General features: G+C 46.6%; 1 protein-coding gene across 1 annotated transcript in view; it reads left to right on the top strand.

Moving 5' to 3' along the window:
* Nucleotides 1-25,000, top strand: part of LOC115120871 (roundabout homolog 1-like) — a 490,866-nt gene that overhangs the window by 117,574 nt on the left and 348,292 nt on the right. The window contains exon 3 of the mRNA XM_065000506.1: nucleotides 7,044-7,370. Within this exon, the coding sequence (XP_064856578.1) occupies nucleotides 7,044-7,370 (327 nt within the window). The remainder of the gene's footprint in view (nucleotides 1-7,043; nucleotides 7,371-25,000) is intronic.

A 25,000-nucleotide genomic window follows, 5' to 3' on the forward strand; every position in this document is an offset into this window, starting at 1 on the left:
TGGTTTCAGACTGATCTAAATGGTTAGTGGTGTACCCTCAAACCCCTGGTTTCAGACGGATCTAAATGGTTAGTGGTGTACCCTCAAACCCCTGGTTTCAGACGGATCTAAATGGTTAGTGGTGTACCCTCAAACCCCTGGTTTCAGACGGATCTAAATGGTTAGTGGTGTACCCTCAAACCCCTGGTTTCAGACGGATCTAAATGGTTAGTGGTGTACCCTCAAACCCCTGGTTTCAGACGGATCTAAATGGTTAGTGGTGTACCCTCAAACCCCTGGTTTCAGACAGATCTAAATGGTTAGTGGTGTACCCTCAAACCCCTGGTTTCAGACGGATCTAAATTAAACAGGAAATACATCAATGGGGGAGGCGAGAGCAGGCAGATAGACTGCAGAGCTCTTCAAAGGCCTGTTTAATAAAACATACTCTCCTGCCTGTTTTCTCTGGTGAAGGGCTGTGGTGGGTATCAGTGGCAGCAATGGCTTGGATGTATAGCCTAGTGTTAGTGAGGGTGGTTAGCGTACCTCTTAACCCTGATGATGTGATATGCAGGCTGATCAAAGGGCTGGGCCTGGTTAGCCTGGTTAGCCTGGTTAGCATGGTTAACCTGGTTAGCCTGGTTAGGATGCAGGCTGCAGGATCAAAGGGCTGTGATGGGATCAGGTTACTAATGGTGGTTAATTAGGAGTGGCTCAGACAGATACATGCACCTGGTTAGCCTGGTTAGCATGGTTAGCCTGGTTACTAATGGTGGTTAATTAGGAGTGGCTCAGACAGATACATGCACCTGGTTAGCATGGTTAGCATGGTTAGCCTGGTTACTAATGGTGGTTAATTAGGAGTGGCTCAGACAGATACATGCACCTGGTTAGCATGGTTAGCCTGGTTACTAATGGTGGTTAATTAGGAGTGGCTCAGACAGATACATGCACCTGGTTAGCATGGTTAGCATGGTTAGCATGGTTAGCCTGGTTACTAATGGTGGTTAATTAGGAGTGGCTCAGACAGATACATGCACCTGGTTAGCATGGTTAGCATGGTTAGCATGGTTAGCATGGTTACTAATGCTGGTTAATTAGGAGTGGCTCAGACAGATACATGCACCTGGTTAGCATGGTTAGCATGGTTAGCATGGTTAGCCTGGTTACTAATGGTGGTTAATTAGGAGTGGCTCAGACAGATACATGCACCTGGTTAGCATGGTTAGCCTGGTTACTAATGGTGGTTAATTAGGAGTGGCTCAGACAGATACATGCAACAGACTCAAACATCTGAGACGGACTCTGTTTTTCTGGGGGCTTTATTCAATTTTTAGATAGAGGAATAGATTATCTCTTTTCTCTGGGCAATGGGGGTCCCTCTGTCTCTCTCTTCTCTCGATATCTCCCTCTAACACCCACACACAGGGATGCAGTAATTACTCCCTGAGCATCTCTTCAGAAGGGAAACTCACTAATAGTTACAGTAATACCCACTCATCATTAAGAAACCAGTGTAGGAATTACTTTCACAACACTGTTGCGTTGTTATTGCATCACCTTACTGCCTTATCGTACAGACTTCACTATCAACCTTTCCTCCTCCACTGTGGACAACCAATATTCCACTTAAACATGAACAGTAAAGACACAGTAGAAGCAACATAGCACCATAATAAAGTCTGTGGAAAGGGAGTGGTAATGAGTGACTGGGGTGTAGTGAGTCTACTCTGTATTTTGGGGGTGTGGGTTAATGATGTTCCGTTGGCGCCCCTCCCTGTTTTCAGTAGTAGTGATTCATCTTGACCCGGCGTCGCCTGCCTCTAATTCTGCTGACTCCCCTCTAATCACGGCCCACCGCAGGAAGATGCGCTCTCAGAACAATTTTTTGGGGAAAATGGGGCGGATGAATGGAGGATTTGTGGAGATGAGAAGGCACTGAGTCGAGGTAGTGTGGCAAGTCCATGTGATGCTGGGTAAATTAATTGTGAACCTGTGCCACCAATTAGTCCCATTTCCGTTGAATTGGTGCTGATTTGGCTCCAAGGCCTATGTGGGGAGATACAGGGTGCAGGGTTGGACACACGGACACATGGACACACGGACACACACGCACACGCACACACACACACACACACACACACACACACACACACACACAGACCTGCCATCTTCTATCCCTCAGGCGTTAACGACATCATGCTCATTTGCATTAAAGCAGTTCTGATAGCCACAGCTCACTGGTTTCAGCCATGTTGCTGCCTCATGTATTTTTATTTATTTCACCTTTATTTAACCAGGTAGGCTAGTTGAGAACAAGTTCTCATTTGCAACTGCGACCTGGCCAAGATAAAGCATAGCAGTGTGAACAGACAACACAGAGTTACACATGGAGTAAACAATTAACAAGTCAATAACACAGTAGAAAAAAAAGAGAGTCTATATACATTGTGTGCAAAAGGCATGAGGAGGTAGGGGAATAATTACAATTTTGCAGATTAACACTGGAGTGATAAATGATCAGATGGTCATGTACAGGTAGAGATATTTGTGTGCAAAAGAGCAGAAAAGTAAATAAATATAAACAGTATGGGGAAGAGGTAGGTAAATTGGGTGGGCTATTTACCGACTGACTATGTACAGCTGCAGCGATCGGTTAGCTGCTCAGATAGCAGATGTTTGAAGTTGGTGAGGGAGATAAAAGTCTCCAACTTCAGCGATTTTTGCAATTCAGCCAGCCGACTAGAGCATACAGGTCGCAGTGGTGGGTGGAATAAGGTGCTTTAGTAACAAAACGGATGGCACTGTGATAAACTGCATCCAGTTTGCTGAGTAGAGTGTTGGAAGCTATTTTGTAGATGACATCGCCGAAGTCGAGGATCGGTAGGATAGTCAGTTTTACTAGGGTAGGTTTGGCGGCGTGAGTGAAGGAGGCTTTGTTGCGGAATAGAAAGCTGAGTCTAGATATGATTTTAGATTAGAGATGTTTGATATGAGTTTGGAAGGAGAGTTTACAGTCTAGCCAGACACCTAGGTACTTATAGATGTCCACATATTCTAGGTCGGAATCATCCAGGGTGGTGATGCTAGTTGGGCGTGCGGGTGCAGGCAGCGAACGGTTGAAAAGCATGCATTTGGTTTTACTAGCGTTTAAGAGCAGTTGGAGGCCACGGAAGGAGTGTTGTATGGCATTGAAGCTCGTTTGGAGGTTAGATAGCACAGTGTCCAAGGACGGGCCGGAAGTATACAGAATGGTGTCGTTTGCGTAGAGGTGGATCAGGGAATCGCCCGCAGCAAGAGCAACATCATTGATATATACAGAGAAAAGAGTCGGCCCGAGAATTGAACCCTGTGGCACCCCCATAGAGACTGCCAGAGGACCGGACAGCATGCCCTCCGATTTGACACACTGAACTCTGTCTGCAAAGTAGTTGGTGAACCAGGCAAGGCAGCCATCAGAAAATCTGAGGCTACTGAGTCTGCCGATAAGAATATGGTGATTGACAGAGTCGAATGCCTTGGCAAGGTCGATGAAGACGGCTGCACAGTACTGTCTTTTATCGATGGCGGTTATGATATATTTTAGTACCTTGAGCGTGGCTGAGGTGCACCCGTGACCGGCTCGGAAACCAGATTGCACAGCGGAGAAGGTACGGTGGGATTCGAGATGGTCAGTGACCTGTTTGTTGACTTGGCTTTCGAAGACCTTAGATAGGCAGGGCGGGATGGATATAGGTCTGTAACAGTTTGGGTCCAGGGTGTCTCCCCCTTTGAAGAGGGTGATGACTGCGGCAGCTTTCCAATCCTTGGGGATCTCAGACGATATGAAAGAGAGGTTGAACAGGCTGGTAATAGGGGTTGCGACAATGGCGGCGGTTAGTTTCAGAAATAGAGGGTCCAGATAGTCAAGCCCAGCTGATTTGTACGGGTCCAGGTTTTGCAGCTCTTTCAGAACATCTGCTATCTGGATTTGGGTAAAGGAGAACCTGGAGAGGCTTGGCCGAGTAGCTGCGGGGGGGGGGGGGGGTGGAGCTGTTGGCCGAGGTTGGAGTAGCCAGGAGGGAGGCATGGCCAGCCGTTGAGAAATGGCAGCTGGGAGGAGGTGCTCTTGTTCTCCCTGGACTTCACAGTGTCCCAGAACTTTTTGGAGTTAGAGCTACAGGATGCAAATTTCTGCCTGAAGAAGCTGGCCTTTGCTTTCCTGCCTGACTGTGTGTATTGCTTCCTGACTTCCCTGAAGAGTTGCATATCGCGGGGACTATTCGATGCTTTTGCAGTCCGCCACAGGATGTTTTTGTGCTGGTCGAGGGCAGTCAGTTCTGGAGTGAACCAAGGGCTATATCTGTTCTTAGTTCTGCATTTTTTTTAACGGAGCATGCTTATCTAAAATGGTGAGGAAGTTGCTTTTAAAGAATGACCAGGCATGTCCTTCCAGGATACCTGGGCCAGGTCGATTAGAAAGGCCTGCTCACAGAAGTGTTTTAGGGAGTGTTTGACAGTGATGAGGGGTGGTCGTTTGACTGCGGATCCGTAGCGGATACAGGCAATGAGGCAGTGATCGCTGAGATCCTGGTTGAAGACAGCGGAGGTGTATTTGGAGGGCCAGTTGGTCAGGATGACGTCTATGAGGGTGCCCGTGTTTACAGATTTGGGGTTGTACCTGGTGGGTTCCTTGATGATTTGTGTGAGATTGAGGGCATCTAGCTTAGATTGTAGGACTGCCGGGGTGTCCCAGTTTAGGTCACCTAACAGAACAAACTCTGAAGCTAGATGGGGGGCAATCAATTCACAAATGGTGTCCAGGGCATAGCTGGGAGCTGAGGGGGGTCGGTAGCAGGCGGCAACAGTGAGAGACTTATTTCTGGAGAGCGTCATTTTTAAAATTAGTAGTTCGAACTGTTTTGGTATGGACCTGGAAAGTATGACATTACTTTGCAGGCTTCCTCCCCCTTTGGCAGTTCTATCTTGACGGAAAATGTTATAGTTGGGTATGGAAATCTCAGAATTTTTGGTGGCCTTCCTAAGCCAGGATTCAGACATGGCAAGGACATCAGGGTTAGCAGAGTGTGCTAAAGCAATGAGTAAAACAAACTTAGGGAGGAGACTTCTGATGTTGACATGCATGAAACCAAGGCTTTTTCGATCACAGAAGTCAACAAATGAGGGTGCCTGGGGACATGCAGGGCCTCGGTTTACCTCCATATCACCCGCGGAACAGAGGAGGAGTGGTATGAGGGTGCGGCTAAAGGCTATCAAAACTGGTCGCATAGAGCGTTGGGGACAAAGAATAAAAGGAGCAGATTTCTGGGCATGGTAGAATATATTCAGGGCATAATGCGCAGACAGGGGTTTGGTGGGGTGTGGGTACAGCGGAGGTAAGCCCAGGCACTGGGTGATGATGAGAGAGGTTGTATCTCTGGACATGCTGGTTGTATTAGCTTCTAGTTGTTTCTTCCTGGGTCTCTGCTCATGTGGTCCTGTATGGCTCACTCCATAGAGCTTGCAGCACCAAGGGTTGTGGGGTGGATTCCTGCTGGGTCCATGTATACAGTAACGACTGTACATCAGTTTTGATTAAAGCGTCTGCTAAACGGGGAGGCAGGTAGCCTAGTGGTTAGAGCGTTGGGCCAGTAACTGAAAACTTGCTGAATCAAATCCCTGAGCTGCCAAGGTGAAAATCTGTCCTTCTGCCGCTGACCAAAGGTAGTTAACCCACTGTTCCCAGGTAGGGTGTCGTTAAAAATAAGAAGTTGTTCTTAACTAAATTGCCTAGTTAAATAAAAATGGATAGACAGTATATTTGTCTGTTGATTAACACAAAGCTGTGAGGTGTGTCTCCCCCCCCCCCTCTCATTTCTGACAGGGGTACATAGCTGGAACGTTGGGTTGCTCAGCAGGAGATGTTACTGTGTGTAATGAAAGGCTTTAAAGGATAAGTTACTGTATTTAATGAAAGGCTCTAAAGGAGAATTTACTGTATTTAATGAAAGGCTCTAAAGGACAAGTTACTGTATGTAATGAAAGGCTCTAAAGGACAAGTTACTGTATTTAATGAAAGGCTCTAAAGGACAAGTTACTGTATTTAATGAAAGGCTCTAAAGGAGAAGTTACTGTATTTAATGAAAGGCTCTAAAGGACAAGTTACTGTATTTAATGAAAGGCTCTAAAGGACAAGTTACTGTAGCATTGCTCAGCTCTAAAGGAGAAGTTGCTGTATTTAATGAAAGGCTCTAAAGGACAAGTTACTGTATTTAATGAAAGGCTCTAAAGGAGAAGTTACTGTATTTAATGAAAGGCTCTAAAGGACAAGTTACTGTAGAATTGCTCTGCTCTAAAGGAGAAGTTGCTGTGTTTAATGAAAGGCTCTAAAGGACAAGTTACTGTATTTAATGAAAGGCTCTAATGGACAAGTTACTGTATTTAATGAAAGTCTCTGAAGGACAAGTTACTGTATTTAATGAAAGGCTCTAAAGGACAAGTTACTGTATTTAATGAAAGGCTCTAAAGGACAAGTTACTGTAGCATTGCTCAGCTCTAAAGGAGAAGTTACTGTATGATGTAATGACAGGGTGACATCACTCTGAGAATAGTAATTGAGCTGCTTTCTTTTTTTATTTCACCTTTATTTAACCAGGTAAGCAAGTTGAGAACAAGTTCTCATTTACAATTGCGACCTGGCCAAGATAAAGCAAAGCAGTTCGACACATACAACGACACAGAGTTACACATGGAGTAAAACAAACATACAGTCAATAATACAGTAAAAAAAAACAAGTCTATATACAATGTGAGCAAATTAGGTGAGAAGGGAGGTAAAGGCAAAAAAGGCCATGGTGGCAAAGTAAATACAATATAGCAAGTAAAGCTGCTGTGCATATCACAGGCACCTGCCTAGGATGACTTACTCTATTGAGATATTACCAATCCACTACTGTTTCTCTCTGTTCCCATGTTTCACAATTCAGAGTAAGGTATACATCTGCAGTGTTAACAGTACATGGTCCTAGCTGGCCTGTTGCCCCTTAACATCCAGTGTTAGTCAATTCTCTCTCTTCTCTTCCCAGGATCCCGTCTGCGTCAGGAGGACTCCCCACCCCGGATTGTGGAGCACCCCTCTGACTTGATCGTGTCCAAAGGAGAGCCGGCCACCCTCAACTGCAAGGCAGAGGGGCGGCCCAGCCCCACGGTGGAGTGGTACAAGGACGGGGAGCGGGTGGAAACGGACCGGGACAACCCTCGATCTCAACGCATGCTCCTTCCCAGCGGCTCCCTCTTCTTTCTACGGATCGTCCACGGACGACGCTCCAAACCGGATGAGGGCTCCTACGTCTGCGTCGCCCGCAACTACCTGGGAGAAGCCGTCAGCCACAACGCCTCGCTGGAAGTAGCATGTGAGTGCAGCTCGTGTTGGGGCTTTTCTTATTTCTTCTTGGGCCTTTGTGGCCTCTGGGTTCGGTGTGAATGGAAGAGAAGGGGGTTTAGACTGGAGCTGGGGCTGAATAGAAGACTCCAGTTTCCTACTTTATTTCCCCCTCAATGTGCTCATTGAGTTGGATAATCTCACAGGAGATGGTTCAGGATGTGTTTTGCCCAGTGGCCCCAGTAGGCTTGAGGAGGCCTGGGGGGAGAGTGGCCTGATCATCCCAGGGTGAGTGCTCTTGTAAAGGACCCTTGGTAGGGGGTCAGGAGCTACAATAGGAACAAAGCTGTTTTGGTTGTCCTGCTAGCTCTGGTGTTTGTCAGGGAGATGGATCAGAGTTTTTAATACACAAAACAGGCCAGTCATTGTATCTGTGTTCGGTCATCTTTTAGTGGAGAGAGATACACCAGTTTTCATTGGTTGTAGACTAGACTAGAGGAGCTCCTCTTTAATGCCTGCTGGACTGTCTTAATGATGGACCTGCTTTGATGTGGAGGGGGCATTCCATCATTGTGAGGGTCAGTGACTACACTGAAAGGTTTGGGACTAAAAGCTTTCAAACAAATAGATAGTGAATAATATACACTCCATAAAAAGAGGCTGGTTGGTTTCTGAGGTCAGATCTTAGACTTGCTATCTGTGCTGTGTCTCTACTGGCTGTTCTGAGGTCAGCTCTTAGATATATGATCTGTGCTGTCTGTGTCTCTACTGGCTGGAGAGGGAACATTGAGAAGAGGATCTCAGATATCAACTGCTTCTCAAGCATGCCCAAGAGCTGTCACCAAAGCCCTCACTGAATCTATTCGAGAGCGAGGGGTTTGGGGGATGGGCGGTGGACTTTTTTAGGGCGCTGGTGACTGGCTGGGGCTGGAGGGGAGGATCTAATGGTGGTTAGGGGAGTGGGGATGAATACTAAAGGAATGTGCCATAGGCTACATGAGAAGGCAAGATACATTCTGTATTTCAGCTGTGGACTTACTATGCTTTCTTCGTATTTGGTTGTGGATGATGTATATATTTCTAACTCTTGATGTACCATCAGGTGCAGAAATGGCCATAATTAAAAAATGAATCTAAAATGATTTATTGGTTGCTTTTAAGGGCTCTGCCTTTGAAATGAGAGACCCTGGTACCATGGGAATATAGTAGCAGTGGGTTGGTCACGGAAGAGCACAGCTGAAACCATACCCTGTGTGTTAGTGGTGCCGGGGGACGGTGTCATGTCCTCATCTCCTCTTAGATCTCACCCCAGAGTCAGGCTCTGCTGCCCCAAACTGGTGACTGTTCCTCTGCTGTCTTTTATTCACTCAGTCACTCACCCTGGATGGTTAGAGGCCTGCCTTCAGAAAGACAGAAGGTCTCCTGATGAATACATCAAATAGAAATGTCAAGGAAATTGAACAGAGTGTTAAACAGGGCACCAGTTTCCATGAATTGGAATGCTAAAGATATTCCCCCCAACAGTGGACGATATGGGGTATTTATTTCTAGGTGGGTTCTTCAAGTAGAAGAACAAGAGGTTTGGCTGGAGCAGGATGGTAAGCAGGACTGGAGCGGTGCAGGCCAGAGTAGAGACAGTGGCTGGCCTGGCCCTGCCCACAGCACTGGGCTGCTTATTCTGGACCAGGTTCAAAAGGACCTATAATGACAAGGTTCTGAGCTGCAGCCCTCTCTCTGTCTCTGTCTCTCTCTGTCTCTCTGTCTCTGTCTCTCTCTGTCTCTCTCTGTCTCTCTGTCTCTCTCTGTCTCTCTGTCTCTCTGTCTCTCTCTGTATCTCTCTCTCTCTGACTCCACTCTATTTCTCACGCTCCCGCACATATAATTACGTTGTCGGAGCAACCAGGATAGAACCCTGCAGGAGAGAGAATGAGATTGAAGGAGAGAGCAGAGAAAACTAAGCACTGAGCTTTTACAAGACCTCGTTTAAACTTCAGAACAGGAACAGTGTACCCTACGTTCCATGGACTGAGTATACAGGCCTTTTAAAAAACCATTTGGACATTGTATGCTTGTGATTGCTGAAAAATGTTCAGCAAATTTCAATTTTGTCGTAGTTTATCTTTTTTTTTTTTTTTTTACATTTTAGCGTTTTATTCCAAGGATTTATTGACTAATTCCACGTTGAGTTCAAGACAAACCCAGAGCTTTTCTCCCCAGTGAAACTTCAGAGAAGGAAGTTAACGTATTAACAATGTTTACTCTACCAAGCTCTCAGAGCCCTGCAAGATTTCACTTTAAAAGCAAAAAACCCACTACTTTTGTACACTGTTATTCTAATGACCTGGCTTTTAGAGTTCTCCTACACTCGAGCGACTGTAAACATAATCCAGGTTTCAACAAGTTATGTTTTGTCAGGCTGGGGCGAGCTAACCCAGTTTGTTTGGTTTATCATTAACCACACGTACAGCACAGAGCCACAATCTCTCCATCTGACCCTCTTAATATAGACAGGGTTAATGCATTCACCGTGAATCCTGTTTGTTCTGTGTTTACTATACTGTACTATAGTATACTATACTATACTCACACAGGCTCAAGGTGGGCTTCATTCTTTCTCTGTTGATGTTTGCTGTGTGTTAGTAATGGAGACACCAAGTAATGAGACGGCTTTGTTCATGTTTAATAGCATGCTATGGAGAACAAAGAGAGATAGAGCTGTACTGTTGAACGACGGAGAGGACTGGCTGACTGACTGGCTGACTGGCTAACTGACTGACTAACCAGCTGACTGACTGGCTGACTGGCTAAGTAGCTGACTGGCTGACTGACTGACTATCCAGCTGACTGTCTTACTATCTGACTGGCTGACTGACTGACTGGCTGACTGAGTGACTGACTGGCTAACTGACTGACTAACCAGCTGACTGACTGGCTGACTGGCTAAGTAGCTGACTGGCTGACTGACTGACTATCCAGCTGACTGTCTTACTATCTGACTGGCTGACTGACTGACTGGCTGACTGAGTGACTGACTGGCTAACTGACTGACTAACCAGCTGACTGACTGGCTGACTGGCTAAGTAGCTGACTGGCTGACTGACTGACTATCCAGCTGACTGTCTTACTATCTGACTGGCTGACTGACTGACTGGCTGACTGAGTGAGTGACTGACTGGCTGACTGGCAAACTAGCTGACTGGCTGACTGGCTTAGTAGCTGACTGGCTGACTGACTGACTAACCAGCTGACTGTCTTACTAGCTGACTGGCTGACTGACTGGCTGACGGAGTGACTGACTGGCTGACTGGCTAACTAGCTGACTGGCGGACTGACTGACTAACCAGCTGACTGTCTAACTAGCTGACTGGCTGCCTATCTGGCTGACTGAGTGACTGACTGGCTGACTGGCTAACTAGCTGACTGGCGGACTGACTGACTAACCAGCTGACTGTCTAACTAGCTGACTGACTGGCTGACTGAGTGAGTGACTGACTGGTTGACTGGCTAACTAGCTGACTGGCTGACTGGCTAAGTAGCTGACTGGCTGACTGACTGACTAACCAGCTGACTGTCTTACTAGCTGACTGGCTGACTGACTGGCTGACTGAGTGACTGACTGGCTGACTGGCTAACTAGCTGACTGGTGGACTGACTGACTAACCAGCTGACTGTCTAACTAGCTGACTGGCTGACTAGTTGACTGACTGACTGGCTACCTAGCTGACTGGCAGACTTGCTGACTGGCTGACTGAATGACTGGCTGACTAGTTGAATGGCTGACTGGCTGACTGGGCCTGCTCTCTAGCAGCAAACAGGCTGATGCAGATCACAAAGGACCAGGTGACTGGCTGGAGTCCTCTAACTGCACTGCAGGCCACATTAAGTCATGTACAGTATCAAGCCTTTCAAAGAATGACTGGAATTCCTCACCTCAGTCTTTTATGCTTTTTTTCCTCAAAACAAGGAACTCTGGGATTTTTTAAACTGCAGGTGTTAAAACAATGATCAAAGCCAGAACGTTTTAGACTTGACAAAATAAAAAACAAAGGTATTGTGGAGACATTCTTCCAAAGGGCTGACCATCATCCTCATCTCTCACGTTTTTCTGTGTTCATGTGTTGACACTGTGTGGGTGCCAATGACAAGGTCTCTCCTTCTCCCCTCTCTCTCTCTCTCTCTCTCTCTCTCTCTCTCTCTCTCTCTCTCTCACACACACACACACACACACACACACACACACACACACACACACACACACACACACACACACAGTGCTGTGTAAAGTTGACTATCAACCTTGACTGTATCAAAGTGGTTTCCTCTAATCTTTACCCATTGTAAAGTACAGACTACAGAGTCCCGAGAGGCACTAAGAATAGCTTCCTGTTTTCCAGGAGGGACAGTGTGTGAGATAGTAAAGTGAGGTAGTGGTCGGCATACTGCTCCACTTGACAGAGAGATAACCCCGGGGCCTGCTCCCTGTCTACTGGCCTGGCTCACTGTCTGTACTGAGCCACTGACCACACCGCACAGGGCTCACTGCTGGACTCATGAACACATGGATAGACATGGCTCTCTGAAGTTCTGAGTCACTCTATTGCCATCACAGGAGTGAGGGAGATATGTCCTGTCGAACTTATCTTTTCATATAGCTCTTTAATAACACATAGGTAACACACTTGATATATTCTTAGCTACAATGTCAAGATAGTAAGCTATCCAGCTCCTGAGTGGGGGAGCTCCTTAGGCTCATCTGTGGAGCGGGTGGGGTGGAGCAGGGGGGACAGTTGGCAAGCGCCAGTGTAAAGACTGGGATGGCCCCCTCCCACTGAGTACCCGCCTGTCTACTGAGCAGGAAATCCCTTGTACTACATCTGTTGGCCCTCAAAGAGCCAGGGTCTTTATGTCAACCCCCACACCCACTACCCAAAACCCAACATATGAAATCCATCAGGATTCTATTTCATACTGCTGTCCTCACTCAGTCTTCTCTATCCCTCTCTTTTCCCTCTCTCTCGGACACAATGAAATAGAATCAGTCTGTCTTCCACTACTATTCCTTCAACTAGACTAATTATTTACCTGCTAGAGTGTTTGCCTTTCATTAACTTGTTATTGTGGCAGGCACCTGTCTGGTCTTCTTCTCACAGAGTGGAAAGGATTTTCATTCCAGGAGAACCCTCTCACATCGTGTTCTCTCTAACGTTGTTGCAAACATTTCTGTTCTCCCTCTCTTTTTTCTGCTGCATAAGAGTTGTACAAGTCTATTTTCTGCTAATTCCAATGAGAGAGACAGAGGGAGCGAGAGAGAGAGAGAGCAAGAGAGAGAGAGAGAGAGAGAGAGAGAGAGAGAGAGAGACGGAGAGAGAGAGAGACGGAGAGAGAGAGAGATAGAATACTGGAGGCTGAGTGTGTTAAAGCTCTGTAGCAGTTAATTGTCTCAGGAAGGTTCACAGCAAATTGGTGAAAACAGCTCAGCCAGTCAACATGGAGCTGAGACGTGGCCTGAGACACAACCACAAACCTTGCTATGCCCTAGCCCAGACACTAATCTGGTTGAAGTTGGAGTAGACTACTGTAAGAATGATGATTAAGGGCACTGTAGCCTCTCTTTTATATTCAATTTAGCCTTGAACTACAACATACCAGTAGTCTAAAATTGTTTTTATAAATGTACTAGTCTATGCTATGGGTTTTACAGCCCAACTGGCCATGATATCACACTGTATGTTTCTGGAAGGCTGTTGGCTTGTTTTCATTGATTGTGGGTGTGGATTTAGTTTAAGGCTATTTCTCTGAAATACTCTTAGTCCTTTAATGACATGGAAAACAAATGGCTAACATATACAGTGCATTCAGAAAGTTTTCAGACCCTTACCTAGACTTTTTCCACATTTTGTTACCTTAAAGCATTATTCTAAAGTAGATTACATTGTTATTTTTTCCCTAATCAATCTACACACAATACCCCATAATAACAAAGCAAAGCAGGTTTTTTAGAAATGTTTGCACATTTATATAAAAAAAACATAAATATTTAATTTACATGCTGTAAGCATTCAGACCCTTTACTCAGTACTTTGTTGAAGCACCTTTGGCAGCGATTACAGCCTCGAGTCTTCTTGGGTTTGACGCTACAAGCTTGGCACACCTGTATTTGGGGAGTTTCTCTCATTCTTCTCTGTAGATCCTCTCAAACTTTGTCAGGTTGAATGGGGAGCGTCGCTGCACAGCTATTTTCAGGTCTTTCCAGAGATATTTGATTGGGTTCAAGTTCAGGCTCTGGCTGTGCCACTCAACGACATTCAGAGACTTGTCCCAAAGCCACTCCTGCGTTGTCTTGGCTGTGTGCTTAGGATCGTAGTCCTGTTGTAAGGTGAACCTTCGCCACAGTCCTGAGACTTTAGGTTTTCATCAAAGAAGTAGGTTTTCATCAAGGATCTCTCTGTACTTTTCTCTGTTCATCTTTCACCTGATCCTGACTAGTCTCCCAGCCCCAGCCCCAGCCCCTGCCACTGAAAATATTCCCACAGCATGATGCTGCCACCACCATGCTTCATGGAAGGGATGGTGCAAGGTTTCCTCCATATGTGACACTTGGCATTCAGGCCAAAGAGTTCAATCTTAGTTTCATCAGACCAGAGAATCTGGTTTCTCTGAGAGTCCTTTAGGTGCCTATTGGTAAACTCCAAGTGTGTTGTCATGTGCCTTTTACTGAGGAGTGTCTTCAGTCTGTCCACTCTACCATAAAGGCCTCATTGGTAGAGTGCTGCAGAGATGATTGTGCTTCTGGAATGTTTTCCCATCTCCACACAGGAACTCTGGAGCTCTGCCAGAATGACCATCAGGTCCTTGGTCACCTCCCTGACCAAGGCCTTTCTCCCCCGGGTGCTCAGTTTGGCTGTGTGGCCAGCTCTAGGAAGAGTCTTGGTGGTTCCAAACTTCTTCCATTTAAGAATGATGGAGGCCACTGTGTTCTTGGGGACCTTCAATGCTGCAGAAATGTTTTGGTACCCTTCCCCAGATCTGTGCTTCCACACAATCCGGTCTCGGAGCTCTGCAGGCAATTCCTTCAACCTCATGACTTGGTTTTGAGACCTTATATAGACAGGTGGGTACCTTTCCAAATCATCTCCAATCAATTGAATTTACCACAGGTGGACTCCAATCAAGTTGTAGAAACATCTCAAGGATGATCAATGGGAACAGGATGGGCCAGAGCTCAATTTCGAGTCTCATAGCAAAGGTTCTGAATACTTATGTAAATAAAGAAAATGTCTAAAAACCTGTTTTTGCTTTGACATTGGGGATATTGTTGGTAGATTGATGAGGATTTTATTTATTTAATCAATTTTAGAAAAGCACTAACAAAATGTGGAAAAGGGAGGGTGTCTGAATACTCTTCCTAGCACATCACTGTTAGTCCTATCTCTATTGTATCACTAGGTACCCATATGACAACATCAGTGGAGACTGCTGAGTTGACGCAGCTCATAATAATGGCTGGAACGGAGTCAACGGGCCATTAACAAGAGCCCGTCCTCCCCAATTAAGGTGCCACCATCTCCTGTGGACAACATACACATTTCAATTACCCTCATAAAGATACATACATCAATCGCTTTAATATGCACACTGCGTGTGATCCCCTAAACACAACCCATTCTTCATTTCAAGGTTTTCGCATTAAATCAATGCAACTCATGTAATTACATGTGCCCCATATATTTGTTGTCTGTGGTCGATGCAGACATGCCACTATGAGTTGAGGATTTGTTCGATACATGACTTGTGTTCCGTCTCTAATACACAGTGCTTCTATTAGCATGCTAGGCTAGCTGGATGCTCTCCCTACAATAAACTCATAGACAGACCATATCAACACTACACTGTACTAATAATGACAGGATGAACATTCAACTCTTATAAGACATAGAGATCAGGGTGGGGGGGATATTGGCCCAGCTAATGAATCCAGAATGCAACTCCGCCTGTGCAGTCCCAGCAGCGAGGGGCAGGGGGTGTTGACATGCTGTCAAACGTCCTGATGATGCTGGAGGTGTTTAGACCGTGGTTGTCTCCCACTCCTCCCCCGTCCCTACCCGTCCTTCTCCCCCACAGCAATAATGCTGCTGGAACAAGGGCAGGCCAGGCATGAGAGCCACTCACCACGGGACAGGGAGCAGGGGAGGATTGGAGGCCACTCCAGACAGGGGCTCTTTGTGCCTACTGGCAGGAGGCATGGAGATCCAGCACTGGCCCTGCAGAGATCACAGAGCTAGTGAGGAGAGGTGGACACACTCCAACTGGCCAGTCAGCGAAAGGGAGAGTGGTGTGGATTGATTGAGAAATGGAAGGATGGATAGATTGATGGATGGGTGTATTGATGGAGGGATGGATGGATGGATGTATGGATGGAGGGAGGGATGGATGGATGGATGGATGTATTGATGGATGGATGGGTGTATGGATGGATGGATGAATGTATTGATGGATGGATGGGTGTATTGATGGATGGACGGATGGATGGATGGATGGATGGATGGACGGGTGTATTGATGGATGGATGGGTGTATTGATGGATGGATGGGTGTATTGATGGATGGATGGGTGTATGGATGGATGGATGGATGGATGGATGGATGGATGGATGGGTGGGTGTATTAATGGATGGATGGGTGTATTGATGGATGGATGGATGGAGAGAACAGGGCTGGACAGTATGGTGGAGGCAGCAATGCCTTCACTGTCAATGTGTGTGTGTTTTCTTTATTACTCTGTCACTGGGTGTATCTTAGCTTGGGGGACCTCCCCATGACTCTCTGGTGAACAATGTGTTGTGAAGGCTCCTATGGACTAGCTGAAGGGGCAGCTGTAGGGAGATGGAGGGTAGAGGGGCTGGCCCATGGTATGATCAATCACTGTATGGCTGACCTGCCTCTGCTCTGACAGCCTGCTGGGTTAGCCAGCCAAGTCAACCACATGCCCTCCTGCACCAAGAATACAGACCACATCTCTTCCTTCTCTTTTCACTTCATCCATCTCTCTTTTCTTTCCCACCGAAATGAAAGTCAGACAGTGGAAGAGTTGGGTACCACAATTTGTTCAGGATTATGTTTACGGTGCGTATCATGGTTGATTCCATCTGATTTCCACTGTCAGCCTAGTATTCAACAGTGGATCCATCCACTATTGTATCTAATATATTATCAGGTTTAGGAGGAAATCATAAAACAATAAAGAGGCCATTGTTGGTTATAAAACAACCTCATAAATGATGGAATAGTTTTATCTACAGGATGAGCTAAGTCTCTTCAGCCCGATGTCCTTGCTGGTGTTTGATCCTGCTTGTAAGCAGGCTGTAAAGAGGTGTCGAGCTAAATGTACTAGATGAGAGAGGATGGAGTACTCCAGCCATAGCCAATCCCCCTGCATGTCCATGCCTCGCATCTCTACTTTGATAGAACACTTATGTAGGAAATGGCTCATTTCCTCAGACGAGGATAAGTTGACTCATATTGAGTCTGCCTAACACATGTGTGTCCTTGGGTGTTTTTGTCTTCTGTCTTGTCTCCTCTGCAGGCTGACATTACACAGACATCCAGTGATCTGCTTTAGTGGTTAGAGCGTTGGGCCAGTAACCGAAAGGTTGTTGGATCGAATCCCTGAGCTGCCAAGGTAAAAATCTGTCCTTCTGCCCCTGAACAAGGCAGTTAACCCACTGTTCCCCGTTAGGCCGTCATTGTAAATAAGAAATCGTTCTTAACTGTCTTGCCTAGTTAAATAAAGGTTAAATTAAAAACATTTAAAAAATAGAAACGACATGGCTCATGCGCCTTTCTGGGTGAGTGACTGTACACTCCTCTGAGCCCCTCTGTGTCACACCACGGTGACCGCTAATTCCTCACAAAGTAATCCCTGCCTAGGGCTGCCGGATGCTGAGGAGGAGAGGATCATGGGTAGGATGGGTCCCACAGAAAGCAGGAAGTGTCTGTGTGATATGACGATGACATGTCTGATCTGAGGACCTTGCAGGCTAATCCAGCCCTGTGATTGAAGGAGGGAGTAGGTAATGCCAGGAGTGCCCTAGCCTCTCATAGCCTGCATAAATGCAGGCAGTAGTAGATAAGAGATGTTTGTGCTTGAGTCAAATTTCCCTGCAGTCCCTCTCAGGCTAAGCCCTGATAGTAGAGTAGGTACTTCAATATTCAATATTGTAGGCTCCTGAGTGGCACAGCGGTCTAAGGCACCTCATCTCAGTGCTAGAGGTGTCACTACAGAACCTGGTTTGATCCCAGAGTGTATCACAACCTGCTGTTATCGGGAGTCCCATAGGACGGCATACAATTGGCCTAGTGTCATGAGGGTTTGGCCGGGGTAGGCCGTCATTGTAAAATAGGAATTTGTTCTCAATTAACTGACTTGCTTAGTTAAATGAAGGGTAAGTAAATATAAAAAAAACACATGAACCCTCTTAGCAGGTGAGATTGTGTGTGCGTTTCTACGTTTAGTACGTGTGTATATTTCATGCGTGTCTGTCTGACCCTATGTTCTTGAGCCCTAAGTGTGAAAATGTTGTGATGGAAAGCTGTACCTCTCTCAGTGGGGGACTGGTGAGGCTGTGTTACTGGGTCTAATGTCTGGTCCTCTCTCAGTGGGGGACTGGTGAGGCTGTGTTACTGGGTCTATTGTCTGGTCCTCTCTCAGTGGAGAACTGGTGAGGCTGTGTTACTGGGTCTAATGTCTGGTCCTCTCTCAGTGGAGGACTGGTGAGGCTGTGTTACTGGGTCTATTGTCTGGTCCTCTCTCAGTGGGGGACTGGTGAGGCTGTGTTACTGGGTCTAATGTCTGGTCCTCTCTCAGTGGAGGACTGGTGAGGCTGTGTTACTGGGTCTAATGTTTGGTCCTCTCTCAGTGGAGGACTGGTGAGGCTGTGTTACTGGGTCTAATGTCTGGTCCTCTCTCAGTGGAGAACTGGTGAGGCTGTGTTACTGGGTCTATTGTCTGGTCCATTCTCAGTGGGGGACTGGTGAGGCTGTGTTACTGGGTCTAATGTCTGGTCCTCTCTCAGTGGAGGACTGGTGAGGCTGAGTTATTGGGTCTAATGTCTGGTCCTCTCTCAGTGGGGGACTGGTGAGGCTGTGTTACTGGGTCTAATGTCTGGTCCTCTCTCAGTGGAGGACTGGTGAGGCTGTGTTACTGGGTCTAATGTCTGGTCCATTCTCAGTGGGGGACTGGTGAGGCTGTGTTACTGGGTCTAATGTCTGGTCCTCTCTCAGTGGAGGACTGGTGAGGCTGTGTTACTGGGTCTAATGTCTGGTCCATTCTCAGTGGGGGACTGGTGAGGCTGTGTTACTGGGTCTAATGTCTGGTCCTCTCTCAGTGGGGGACTGGTGAGGCTGTGTTACTGGGTCTATTGTCTGGTCCTCTCTCAGTGGAGAACTGGTGAGGCTGTGTTACTGGGTCTAATGTCTGGTCCTCTCTCAGTGGAGGACTGGTGAGGCTGTGTTACTGGGTCTATTGTCTGGTCCTCTCTCAGTGGGGGACTGGTGAGGCTGTGTTACTGGGTCTAATGTCTGGTCCTCTCTCAGTGGAGGACTGGTGAGGCTGTGTTACTGGGTCTAATGTTTGGTCCTCTCTCAGTGGAGGACTGGTGAGGCTGTGTTACTGGGTCTAATGTCTGGTCCTCTCTCAGTGGAGAACTGGTGAGGCTGTGTTACTGGGTCTATTGTCTGGTCCATTCTCAGTGGGGGACTGGTGAGGCTGTGTTACTGGGTCTAATGTCTGGTCCTCTCTCAGTGGAGGACTGGTGAGGCTGAGTTATTGGGTCTAATGTCTGGTCCTCTCTCAGTGGGGGACTGGTGAGGCTGTGTTACTGGGTCTAATGTCTGGTCCTCTCTCAGTGGAGGACTGGTGAGGCTGTGTTACTGGGTCTAATGTCTGGTCCATTCTCAGTGGGGGACTGGTGAGGCTGTGTTACTGGGTCTAATGTCTGGTCCTCTCTCAGTGGAGGACTGGTGAGGCTGTGTTACTGGGTCTAATGTCTGGTCCATTCTCAGTGGGGGACTGGTGAGGCTGTGTTACTGGGTCTAATGTCTGGTCCTCTCTCAGTGGAGGACTGGTGAGGCTGTGTTACTGGGTCTAATGTCTGGTCCTCTCTCAGTGGGGGACTGGTGAGGCTGTGTTACTGGGTCTGATGTCTGGTCCTCTCAGTGGAGGACTGGTGAGGCTGTGTTACTGGGTCTAATGTCTGGTCCTCTCTCAGTGGGGGACTGGTGAGGCTGTGTTACTGGGTCTATTGTCTGGTCCTCTCTCAGTGGGGGACTGGTGAGGCTGTGTTACTGGGTCTATTGTCTGGTCCTCTCTCAGTGGGGGACTGGTGAGGCTGTGTTACTGGGTCTAATGTCTGGTCCTCTCTCAGTGGGGGACTGGTGAGGCTGTGTTACTGGGTCTATTGTCTGGTCCTCTCTCAGTGGGGGACTGGTGGGGCTGTGTTACTGGGTCTAATGTCTGGTCCTCTCTCAGTGGGGGACTGGTGAGGCTGTGTTACTGGGTCTATTGTCTGGTCCTCTCTCAGTGGAGAAATGGTGAGGCTGTGTTACTGGGTATATTGTCTGGTCCTCTCTCAGTGGGGGACTGGTGAGGCTGTGTTACTGGGTCTAATGTCTGGTCCTCTCTCAGTGGGGGACTGGTGAGGCTGTGTTACTGGGTCTAATGTCTGGTCCTCTCTCAGTGGAGGACTGGTGAGGCTGTGTTACTGGGTCTAATGTCTGGTCCATTCTCAGTGGAGGACTGGTGAGGCTGTGTTACTGGGTCTAATGTCTGGTCCTCTCTCAGTGGAGGACTGGTGAGGCTGTGTTACTGGGTCTAATGTCTGGTCCTCTCTCAGTGGAGGACTGGTGAGGCTGTGTTACTGGGTCTAATGTCTGGTCCTCTCAGTGGAGGACTGGTGAGGCTGTGTTACTGGGTCTAATGTCTGGTCCTCTCTCAGTGGAGGACTGGTGAGACTGTGTTACTGGGTCTATTGTCTGGTCCTCTCTCAGTGCAGGACTGGTGAGGCTGTGTTACTGGGTCTAATGTCTGGTCCTCTTTCAGTGGAGGGCTGCTGGTATTAGTCTTGATATGGGGAGTAATCCTCCTCTTGATCTATGCTGTGGGGTAAATCTGTCTTCCTGGTGTCTGGATGTAAGATTCTGTTCTGATTCTGTTCTGCTCTGTTGGACTACTCGGTTAATTAAACCTGGGCTAAGCCTTCGCTTAAAGTCTTTTATCAGAACTCCTCATTCCTGGACGAGGGGGGCTAGAGAGGATTAAAGGGTTTTGAATGTAGACGCGTATGAGATTTATAGAGAAACTTCAGGATTTTGGCAATGAGGCCAAAATCCTGGAGGAAAGGAAAAACAGCTAAAACTTTATCACAGATGTAGCATGTTGCAGGGCCTGGAGCGTGATGGACAGGGAGGAAGAGATGGTGAGGTGAGCAGGAGACACAGACAATGGTCAGGCCTCTGCAAGATACATACAACGATGACATAGAGTCAACTCTGCCCTGCAAGTCTAATAGAGTCTACTGTAATAGTCTCTCCTGTTGGTCGTCTGTGGTCTATCACTACTCTCACTGGTAAAAGGTTTAGCCTCGAGGAGCATTGCCTCAGGGCATTCGATTGTCATCTAATTGTTATTGCTTGCTAGTGCTAGCAGTAGCTAATCTAATCGTGGGGGTGCTAATTAAGAGAAGATGAGTTTCTCCTTTTTAATTTTTTAAATTTTATTTCAACTTTATTTAACCAGCTAGGTTAGTTGAGAACAAGTTCTCATTTGAAACTACGACCTGGCCAAGATAAAGCAAAGCAGTTCGACATTAACAACAACACAGTGTTACACATTGAATAAACAAACATACAATCAATCATTAGGTAGAAAAGTCTATATACGTTGTGTGCAAAGGAAGGAGGATAAGGGAGGTAAGGTAATAAATAGGCAATGGTGGCGAAGGAATTACAATATAGCATTTAAACACTGGAATGTGCAAAAGACGAATGTGCAAGTTGAGACACTGGGGTGCAAAGGAGCAAAATAAATAAATAAATACAGTATGGGGATGAGGTAGATTGGATGGGCTATTTACAGATGTGCTATGTACAGGTGCAGTGATCTGTGAGCTGCTCTGACAGCTGGTGCTAAAAGCTAGTGAGGGAGGTAAGAGTCTCCAGCTTTAGTGATTTTTGCAGTTCGTTCCAGTCATTGGCAGCAGAGAACTGGAACTAGAGGCGGCCAAAGGAAGAATTGGCTTTGGGGGTGACCAATGAGATATACCTGCTGGAGCGCGTGCTACGGGTGGGTGCTGCTATGGTGACCAGTGAGCTGAGATAAGGTGGGGCTTTACCTAGCAGAGACTTGTAGATGACCTGGAGCCAGTGGGTTTGGTGACATGTATGAAGCGAGGGCCAGGCAACGAGAGCATACAGGTCGCAGTGGTGGGTAGTATATGGGGCTTTGGTGGCAAAGCGGATGGCACTGTGATAGACTGCATCCAATTTGTTGAGTAGAATGTTGGAGGCTATTTTGTAAATGACATCGCCGAGGTCAAGGATCAGTAGGATGGTCAGTTTTACGAGGGTATGTTTGGCAGCATGAGTAAAGGAGGCTTTGTTGCGAAATAGGAAGCCGATTCTAGATTTAAATTTGGATTGGAGATATTTAATGTGAGTCTGGAAGGAGAGTTTACAGTCTAGCCAGACACCTAGGTATTTGTAGTTGTCCACATATTCTAAGTCAGAACCGTCCAGAGTAGTGATGCTGGATGGGCAGGCAGGTGCGGGCAGCGATCGGTTGAAGAGCATGCATTTAGTTGTACTTGCATTTAAGAGCAGTTGGAGGCCACGGAGTGTTGTATGGCATTGAAGCTCGTCTGGAGGTTAGTTAACACAGTGTCCAAAGAAGGGCCAGAGGTATACATAATGGTGTTGTCTGCATAGAGGTGGATCAGAGAATCACCAGCAGCAAGAGCGACATCATTGATATATACAGAGAAGAGAGTCTGCCTGAGAATTGAACCCTGAGGCACCCCCATAGAGACTGCCAGAGGTCCGGACAACAGGACCTCCGATTTGACACACTGAACTCTATCAGATAAGTAGATGGTGAACCAGGCGAGGCAATCATCCATGTCAGGCTGGTGTTGCTGAACACTAGAGACAGACACTGGAGCATCAGGCTGGTGGTGCTGAACACTAGAGACAGACACTGGAGCCTCAGGCTGGTGGTGCTGAACACTAGAGACAGACACTGGAGCCTCAGGCTGGTGGTGCTGAACACGAGAGACAGACACTGGAGCCTGGTCCAAATCAGGCCTGCTGGTACGAGAGAAAGTGCTGCTCATTAACACCATGTTGCTCTGAGGCAAACCTGTTATCCTAACCTCTCTGTAATGACGGGGGTCCACCTCTAAGCCCCATATAGCCTATATGGGGGTAGGATTACTGGTACATGCCTCTAGCTCTGCTACTACTAGGACCTCTACAGTACTTCTCTCACAAAATTGCTTACAAAAAAATGAAGTTGAGTAGAAGAAGGTTAAGGTATGTAATTGTAGCCTGGGGATTGCAGGGTTTGGACTGTGATTAACATAGTTTTAGTTTGACCTATTATGATAAGGAATGTTGTTTATGCCCACTCCCCGGGTTTCACTGTAATGTGTAATGGAGGGATTGTGCTTGAAGCTAGAGCCAGTCTCAATGGAGTCTGTAGAAAATACCAGAATACCTTCATTAGTCCCATCATGAGAACTGTTGCCAGGGAGGAGATATACCTCTACTTCCTCTTTGTCTCTCTGTGACCTTTCTGGAGAGGGTGTGACACTGAACCAAAATAATATCTATGTAACCAAACACTGCATAGCCATACATAAAGGAGAGAGAGAGAGAGAGAGAGAGAGGGAGAGAGAGAGAGAGAGAGAGAGAGAGAGAGAGAGAGAGAGAGAGAGAGAGAGAGAGAGAGAGAGACAGAGACAGAGACAGAGAGAGAGAGACAGAGAGAGGGTGAGTGACAGAGAGAGAGAGAGACAGAGAGAGAGAGAGAGAGAGAGAGAGAGACAGAGACAGATGTCTAAGTCAAATGTCTGCTGTTTGCTGATGATCTGGTGCTTCTGTCACCAACCAAGGAGGGCCTACAGCAGCACCTAGATCTTATGCACAGATTCTGTCAGACCTGGGCCCTGACAGTAAATCTCAGTAAGACCAAAATAATGGTGTTCCAAAAAAGGTCCAGTCACCAGGACCACAAATACAAATTCCATCTAGACACTGTTGCCCTAGAGCACACAAAAAACTATACATACCTCGGCCTAAACATCAGTGCCACAGGTAACTTCCACAAAGCTGTGAACGATCTGAGAGACAAGGCAAGAAGGGCATTCTATGCCATCAAAAGAAACATAAATTTCAACATACCAATTAGGATTTGGCTAAAAATACTTGAATCAGTCATAGAGCCCATTGCCCTTTATGGTTGTGAGGTCTGGGGTCCGCTCACCAACCAAGACTTCACAAAATGGGACAAACACCAAATTGAGACTCTGCACGCAGAATTCTGCAAAAATATCCTCCGTGTACAACGTAAAACACCAAATAATGCATGCAGAGCAGAATTAGGCCGATACCCACTAATTATCAAAATCCAGAAAAGAGACATTAAATTCTACAACCACCTAAAAGGAAGCGATTCACAAACCTTCCATAACAAAGCCATCACCTACAGAGAGATGAACCTGGAGAAGAGTCCCTAAGCAAGCTGGTCCTGGGGCTCTGTTCACAAACACAAACACACCCTACAGAGCCCCAGGACAACAGCACAATTAGACCCAACCAAATCATGAGAAAACAAAAAGATAATTACTTAACACATTGGAAAGAATTAACAAAAAAACAGAGCAAACTAGAATGCTATTTGGCCCTAAACAGAGAGTACACAGCGGCAGAATACCTGACCACTGTGACTGACCCAAAATTAAGGAAAGCTTTGACTATGTACAGACTCAGTGAGCATAGCCTTGCTATTGAGAAAGGCCGCCGTAGGCAGACATGGCTCTCAAGAGAAGACAGGCTATGTGCTCACTGCCCACAAAATGAGGTGGAAACTGAGCTGCACTTCCTAACCTCCTGCCCAATGTATGACCATATTAGAGATACATATTTCCCCAGATCACACAGATCCACAAAGAATTCGAAAACAAATCCAATTTTGAAAAACTCCCATATCTACTGGGTGAAATTCCAGTGTGCATCACAGCAGCAAGATTTGTGACCTGTTGCCACGAGAAAAGGGCAACCAGTGAAGAACAAACACCATTGTAAATACAACCCATATTTATGCTTATTTATTTTATCTTGTGTCCTTTAACTATTTGTACATTGTATATATATATATATATATAATATGACATTTGTAATGTCTTTACTGTTTTGAAACTTCTGTATGTGTAATGTTTACTGTTCATTTTTGTTGTTTTTCACCTTATATATTCACTTTGTATGTTGTCTACCTCACTTGCTTTGGCAATGTTAACACATGTTTCCCATGCCAATAAAGCCCTTGAATTGAATTGAATTGACAGAGGCAGAGACAGAGAGAGAGAGAGAGAGAGAGAGAGACAGAGAGAGA

The sequence above is a fragment of the Oncorhynchus nerka genome, linkage group LG14 (genome assembly GCF_034236695.1).
Source record: "Oncorhynchus nerka isolate Pitt River linkage group LG14, Oner_Uvic_2.0, whole genome shotgun sequence".
In the NCBI taxonomy this organism is placed as follows: domain Eukaryota; kingdom Metazoa; phylum Chordata; class Actinopteri; order Salmoniformes; family Salmonidae; genus Oncorhynchus; species Oncorhynchus nerka.